This window comes from Athene cunicularia (assembly GCF_003259725.1).
Source record: "Athene cunicularia isolate RWA chromosome 26 unlocalized genomic scaffold, athCun1 chr26_part2, whole genome shotgun sequence".
Taxonomy (NCBI): domain Eukaryota; kingdom Metazoa; phylum Chordata; class Aves; order Strigiformes; family Strigidae; genus Athene; species Athene cunicularia.
This window is the reverse complement of record NW_020799137.1, coordinates 2,560,485-2,568,122: the sequence shown is the minus strand read 5'-3', so window position 1 is coordinate 2,568,122 and position 7,638 is coordinate 2,560,485. Positions and strand designations below refer to the sequence as shown.

At 49.5% G+C, this 7,638-nt stretch overlaps 1 protein-coding gene across 1 annotated transcript in view; it reads left to right on the top strand.

Annotated features, from left to right (window-relative positions):
- Positions 1–1,227: 1,227 nt before the first annotated feature.
- Positions 1,228–7,638, top strand: part of DEF6 (DEF6, guanine nucleotide exchange factor) — a 24,033-nt gene continuing 17,622 nt past the window's right edge. Inside the window, 9 exon segments of the mRNA XM_026864377.1 lie at positions 1,228–1,300; positions 2,741–2,821; positions 3,929–4,006; positions 4,153–4,355; positions 5,515–5,592; positions 5,992–6,108; positions 6,366–6,441; positions 6,787–6,912; positions 7,274–7,453. Coding sequence (XP_026720178.1) covers positions 1,228–1,300; positions 2,741–2,821; positions 3,929–4,006; positions 4,153–4,355; positions 5,515–5,592; positions 5,992–6,108; positions 6,366–6,441; positions 6,787–6,912; positions 7,274–7,453 — 1,012 coding nt within the window.

The window sequence follows — 7,638 nt, the reverse complement described above, 5'->3', positions numbered from 1 at the left end:
TCAACAATACGGAGGGGTGCGGGGGACCCGCCATGTCTCCCCACTACCCCCAGGGCACCTGGGCCTGCCCCGCCCTGCCGCTCCCCTCAGGGCTCGCCATGGCGCCGGGCCCCGTCCTGCCCCTCAGGGCGTCAGGCCCTGCCCTGTCCGCAGCCCGCCCTGACGCGGGAGGCACGTCCCCTGTCATCCCCTGGGTGGCTTCGCACCGCAGCCTACACCTGGCTTTCCTCGGGTAGCGCCTACCCCATCCCTTCCAGGGAGCCGCGGCCCCTCCAGCAGCGCTGACAGCGGTTTGCGTGGCAGCCATAGCGGCTCAAAGGGGACTGTGCCCCAGCGGTACCCCAACGACCCTGCTGGGACGGAGGTTTGCTGAGAAACGAGCTGCAGTGCCTCTGAGGAGTCAGGCAGAGAGTGCTGCCCCTGGAGAGGAGCACTGGGGCACTGGGGTTAGAGAGCAGTAAGTGTGGCATAAAGCCTCGCTGCACGCCTGGGTGCTGCAGTGACAGAGCAGTCAGACTTGTTCCTGGAAATCAAAATGATAAAATATTAGGCTATCTCAAAGATTACTCATGAAGAATCCACTGCAGCTGCTTTTAAAGATAATCTGTCAGCAGAGTGACTCTTTAGCAAAATGTTCTTGTGGGGGTGTGGATGTTTTAATCTCATCTGCTTATAGCCTGAAATTCTGTTCCTCAGAAGGCCAGGAATTAGACAGGAAAGGGAGGAGGGCTTCCAGGGACAAAGCTCATCATCCTGCCCCTGTCTCTTGCAGTCCAGGACACCCTCAGCCTGCAGGTTCAGACTTTAAAATACTCAGAAGACTTTCCCGCAGTTCATTAGGAGGATGGGGAGAGCTTCAATGTGGCATTTACACTATATCTAGACAGAGTCTATCAGTTCACTGGCTTGATAAGCTTTATTTTATGTTTGTCTGTGGAACAGATTGTTAGCCTTGCCTGACATTGCTGTGGGAAGGGATGTGTCTTTTGTTCAGTTTCATCCTTTATAATCTCCAAACCAGTTTGCCATCCAAGCCTTTCTTAATGTACAAAAGTGAGTATACATATGTTGGGAGGAAACAAAATTTGAATTGTTCTTTTTATTTAAGGCTTGCAACAAAGAAGACAACTCTCTGTTCCACAAAGCTCTTGCTCTGGGTGCCGGTGCTCTCTGCGAGCACTCTGAGTAAAGTGAAATTCATGTCTGAGGACCAGTCATCAGGGCAGGATGGAGAGCTTGGGCTTGCAAGCAGTGACCCTTAGTGACGGGACGACAGCCTACATTCAGCAGGCTGTCAAAGGTAACGGTTCCTTTGGGCTGCAAAGTCTAAAAGCTTCTTGAATGACTCTGTGCAATTAAAGCAGACTTAGCCAAAGTGCCCTCACAGCACACAAAATATCATACATCCCATTTGGTTGCTTGGCACGGGCAGCTAGCAGCTATTGGTTAGATTTGCACAGAAGAGTGACACAACAGAAATAAAACATGCCTCTGATTTGGAAATAAAGCTTTGGAGGAGAGAGAGCTGTTGCTGTAGAAAATGAAGGTTCTGTTCAGACTAGAGTGAGCCCTCTTCTCTTCAGAGTGTCTGGGGAAATGGAGTCCACCCCATGGCCTGCAGGACTATTCAACCAAAACTTCCCCTGAAGCGAAGGAGGATGTTTTATTTCACTGAGATGCATAGTATTTGGTTCACAGTAGTGCTTTTCTCTCTTAGAGGGGTGCTGACCTTGGCGTTGGTTAACTGAAGTGATATCAAATTCCACATATGCCCTTATGTTGTGGTTTAAGCCCAGGGGGTCACCGCTGCAACCACTTCCCCTGCTACCAAAGACCCCGCCACACAAACCTGGTACCCCTTTATTTTGGTGTTTGTGAGGTGCTCCTTCCTTCACCACCCCACTGTTCCTGAGAAAAGCAACACTCTGTTTCCCAGCCTGCGGAACAGGACGGTTGAGTTGCAAGTCTTCATGTCCTGGGGATTGCTCTCTTGGTTCCTTTTCTGGGAAAACTCACTGCGAGTTTATTCCGTGTGTGGAGTCAGACTATCTTGAAAACCGCTGGGTTTTGTGACACACACACACACACACACACACCCCCCAAACATTATGCACCAGCTGAAAGCAACCTGGATTCCTCATGTTCAAGTGGAATAGAGAAATATCCTCTCTGCATCAAAATAATTTGGTAACTAGTATTATTACAGGGTTACTCAGATTTATGTTATTTTAAGAGTCCAGTCTTCACGACCACCAAGGGTGGCAACATTTTACGTCCCTTTAGGTCCTGTAATTTTTTTTCCAAGAGTTGATCCTCCACCAAAGTAGAAGAAAATAAATCTTCAGGCCCCTGCTGATGCTGTTAAAATCTCCCAGTTGAATTTTTCTCCAGCACAAGTGCAACTGCTTTCTCCTTCAGATCCAAAATGCTTAGCACACATCATTCTTTCTGCTTCTTGGCTTACAGAGCTGTGAAGTGCAGCTTGTAAACAAGCAATGACTGAGGTTCTTTGTCTTGTATCCTCCTGTCTAGGAAAGGGAGGCTCCAGCATTTCTGGGAAGTTAAGTGCCTCTATGGCTATTCAGGGGAAAGCTTGATAAATAACAGCTTATAAGCAACAGTTTTGCTGTCTTCTGTGAGACTGGTTTCCTTGAGAAGACACAGCAAAGGGAGCAGCTCATGGGACCAGAAAGACTAGCCTCTGCTGACGGTGCTGATGGCATTTTTATAACTGTTTCAGGTGAAAAGCTGATTGAAGGGCAAGTCATTGAACTTGAAGATGGGACCACAGCTTATATCCATCAGGTGACAGTTCAGAAAGGTGAGGACTCTTTCTTTTTAGAAGGATGTTGTAGATGTAACTGCAGCTGTGTTCCAACAGTCGGGCTCCTCTGTTAGCTCTAACTTTAAGAAGTCCATATAGGTGTAGGTTTCTTTTTTTCTGGCCCATGGTTTTGAGCATGAGCAAGGACGTAGAACATGTGATTTCCTGCAGTTTTTAGCAATCTGACAAGAAGGTGAATTTGCTGGTGGTGTAAGCAAATGTTTTAGTGTTGTTTCACATGTGGGCTCTCTCACTGTTGTCAGTCTGACAGATCACAAACAAGGCCGTAAGCTGTGTGCTGTGTGTGCCAACCACAGAGCCCAAAGTTTGTTTCATGTGGGAGCAGTTGGACAGGAATTTCCTCTGAAATGTGAGATAATGTATTGCTTCTGGAATAGGCGTTTGCAGGGAGAGGGTGGGGATTGTTGGAAGCATGGTCATTGACCCATCAGCCAATGTCACCTCCAGTATGAGGTGACATTAGTTAATATGAGAGGAAGTGGGAATTAATTTCATGAGGCAGGGACCGGAGTGGCACAGAGGCATCCTCCCTGACCACGATAAGATGTAAAAGGGGAGGTAGAAATTGCTCTGGTGCTTTGGGCAGTCCTTCCTTCACCTTCCCAAGCTCCTAGTATGCCATCTCCCTTTTCTGTTCTTAACAGGTTGCTTAAAACCCAGTTTGTACACCTGGCTGTGCCCCTTTCCTCCCTTCATCATCTTCCCTGCCTCCAAATGCACACACAGCGTGTGAAGGGTTTTCCTTCTCTCCCCTGCTGTGGTACATTTATGTTCTACTTCACCCAGCCCTGTGCCAGACCCATCCTTCTTGTCTGGCATTTTGGAATTGATGAGATAGTGCATTACCCCAGTGAGCTAAAGAGGTGTGATGAAGTTGTGCATGAAGCCTTAAAAACCTCATAATTCATGTCAGAAGGGCTCAGATGGTGTCTTAAAACCTACAGTTGTGGTTGACTCTCAGTGCAAGCCCTGCTGTGTCCTCTTCTGTGGGCGTGAGCTCTGTAGGGTTCAGGAACTGACGCAGGATCCCCTCCATCCCATCTAAGTCTCCCAGTAAAGTGTGTGGATTTTTTTTTCTTTTAGAGTCTGTGGCTTTTGAAGATGGTCAGCCAGTGATGTTGGAAGATGGCAGTATGGCCTACATACACAACGCAGCTAAAGGTAAAGAGTATTCCCTGTTCTTCCCTTGGCAGCTGGAGCAGAAGTTGCTAAAACATCACAGATTTCCAAGGCTGCGAGTAGCCCAGAGAGAGTGCCCCACACTCAGCAGCTCTTTTACATTTGATTTTATTGGTTTCCTCTTGCAGAAAGTTATGACCCCAACACCTTTGAGGCTGTCCAGCTGGAGGATGGCTCCACCGCCTACATCCATCGTCCTGTCATCGTGCCACCTGGCAGCACCATCCTGGAAGTGCAGGCAGAAAGTGGGCTAGAGGAGTTGGCTGGAGAGGAGGAAGATGATGCCTTTGATGTTGAGACCATTAATGCATTAAAGCAGTACGCCAGTAAGGTGAGGACGCAGCGCCTCTTCCATGGTCTGCCAGCGGCGCTGAGGGGCTGGTGTAGTAGTCCACGTTTGGCCTGAGGTTTAAGTGTCCTCCCTTCATTAGTCCTTCTGTATATTTGTTTTTCAGCAGTGCCAGCTTCGAGAAGAGCGACTGGACAGGGCTCTAGGGCGAGTACCACTACTGAGAGGTGGCTGACAGTTAAGGACCTAGAACAGGGCAGTTTCCTGCCAGACCCTCTAGCTAGTTCCTACAGAGTGCTGGGCCTGCCACCCTTAGCCTGCCGCAGGCACAGATTTGGGAACAGCAGAGAGCTGCTGTGATACAGCTTGGCTTTTCTTTTTACCTGAAAGGAAGCTGCAGGGAGCTGGGAATGAGTCTCTTTAACAAAGTAACAAGCACCAGGACAAGAGGGAATGGCTTCAAGCTGCCCAGGGCAGGGTCAGGCTGGCTCTGAGGAAGGATTTCTGTGCAGAAGGGGCTGTTGGGCGTTGGAATGGGCTGCCCAGGGCAGGGGGGAGTCCCCATCCCTGGAGGGGTTGGAGAGTCGGGCTGAGCCAGCGCTGAGGGATCTGGGGGAGTTGGGAACGGTCGGGGGGAGGTTCAGGGTTGGGCTGGAGGAGCTTCAAGGGCTTTTCCAACCGAGATTCTGATTCTGTGAAATGTCCCTTGCATGTGTTTTCTTTCTGTTTGCCTGGGTTTCTCATGATGGCACCTGGGTATTATTCTCTTCCCCAGATGATTCATGCAGCCAATTGAGATTAGCCTCAACTTAGGAGTGTCGAGGCTACTCAGCTCCTCAAGAGTGACTAAATTATGGCTGCTATTCCTCATGTTGACAAAGACCTCAAAACCCAAAATAGCTTCATATCCTAACATGTTATTACTGCAGTGCTCATCTGAATGTCTCGGGTGCTGCTGTTTTCCCCCATCTTCACGGTGCTGTGTGAGAAGGGTCTGCCAGGAGGGTGCTGACACGGTGCTCAGCTGGGCAGCGTTGATTTGCTGGTGGAGACCTTTGTGCTGTGGTAGGACCAGGCTCGCCTAGTGCTCTGGAGAAGAGCAGGGTGGCACTGTAGATGTGAATGCCCCCCTGCTTGGGTTGCTCAACTGTTCCATACTGTACAGGGAGGCACAAACAGTGCCTGTGCTTTTTTCTTGCAGGGGTCTGATGAGGAAGAGGAGGGAGTGACAGACACCTGCCATACGAAGAGCGATGACTCCAGTGACATCCCTTCCCAGGTCTGAGTTTTTCAGTGATGCATTTCTAAAACTAGGCCAAACTCCTCTTGATGCAGAGCACTTTGCCAGCTAGTAATTAAAAAAGTGTTGTGGCTTCTCTGCAAAGTTAGTAAATACATTAGCTACAAGTTTTACAAATGAGCTTAGTGAAGCACAGAGAGGTGAGTTACGTGTCTGAGAACACCCAGTGAGCTGGGAATGGGAAATGCTGCTACCCAGACCCCAGTCCCGTCTCCTGGGCTGCACCACATGGGTACGAGCTGTGTTTGTAGGAATGTGTTTTGGGGTGAATAACTGAAGGAGTGCATACATATAGCAAGGAGGGAAATGACTTGTGTGGGCTTTATGAAGCCTGGTGTAGTGACTCACTGAATTAATTTCCATATGTCTCTGGTGCAGGATCTGCAGGAGGAGGAAGTGTCCAGCAATGAGAAGGGGCAGCAGGTCGGCAGCAGAGCTTTCCGTTGTGGGTACAAAGGCTGTGGCCGCCTCTATACCACTGCCCACCATCTAAAGGTAAAGCTGGTAACGTGCAGTCACACAGTGAGCAGACCAGACGTGTCCCCGTGTTACAGCACCAGATCAGAACAGCCAGGTGCTGCTATGCAAAAGGCTGTTGTGTGCTTCGCTCCCCAAGAGATCCAGATGTGTTAACTGGCCAAAGTGAAATCCAAGAGAACTTCAGATTTTCCCCACCAGCTAGATTTCTCCACACTGTTTGCCTTCCTCCTTGTCTTGAACCTCATTTTAGGGACCTGTTCATTCTCTTCCAGGTCCATGAACGTGCTCACACAGGTGACCGGCCATATACGTGTGACTTCCCAAGCTGTGGGAAAGCATTTGCTACAGGTAATGATTTCTCTTTTGAGGAAATTTTGTTTTCTGTTCAGTCTAAACCACCCTTGAGTATCAGCCCTGGCTTTTTTCCAGCAGAGAACAAGTTGCATAGCTTTTAAAACCTTCTGAGAAGGAGGGAGGCTGCCCAGGACTTCACTGATTATGGACAGATTAAAGGAGTTACAGGAAGAAGCTGAGTTGACAGTGGTGGTGTGGGGCTGCTCAGATACTTCTTCCTCTTCAGCTCTGCAGACACAGGGCAGATGTTTGAAAATGCATGAGCTGAGAAGTGATAACACACTTGCCATACTATTTCCTTCTCATTATAAAATTAATTGCGGTTTCTTTCCTGGACAGGGTATGGGCTGAAGAGCCACATGAGAACACATACTGGTGAGAAATCATACAAGTGTCCAGAAGACATGTGTAGTAAAGCCTTCAAAACCTCGGGGGATCTACAGAAACACATCCGGACACACACGGGTGAGCAGTACAGGAGGAGAACTGAGCTTCCCCTTGAAAGGGTCTCCAGGATAAAGTACTGCTTCAGCCTTTTCCCAGGACTTGCCTTTTTGTATCTTGGTTGAAGCAAGGCAGAACTAAGTTATTTCAGACAGAAGTAAATGGGTAGTAGTAGTCCTAGGGATTTTCAACTCAGTTATGAACTGCAGAGCAAAAGGGGAAGCGATGGCAGTGCTGCTAGAGGAGATGTGCCAGCAGTTGGGTCTGATCTGAGGTCTCATTGTGGTAATACTCTGCAGGAGCGAAGGGATCTGGGTGTCCAGGGCATTCCAGGTCGCTGCGTTGTAGCAGGACTCTCATCCACGTTACTCTGTCGATGCAGGTGAGCGTCCCTTCAAGTGCCCCTTTGTGGGCTGTGGCCGCTCTTTCACCACATCCAACATCCGCAAAGTTCACGTCCGAACGCACACGGGCGAGCGGCCCTACATGTGCCCGGAGCCCAACTGCGGGAGGGGCTTCACCAGTGCCACTAATTACAAGAACCACATGCGAATCCACACAGGTAAGAGGAGGAGAGGGTGAAACACAGAGAGCTCCTCCCCACTCAGCTCTCTGCACTGACAGCCAGGGGAGTCTAGGGGACAGAAATGGTCATTTCCAGGCCAGGCATTGCAGGGAAGGGGTGGCTGAGGGAACTGGGGGTTTAGTCTAGAGAAGAGGAGGCTGAGGGGAGACCTCCTGGCCCTC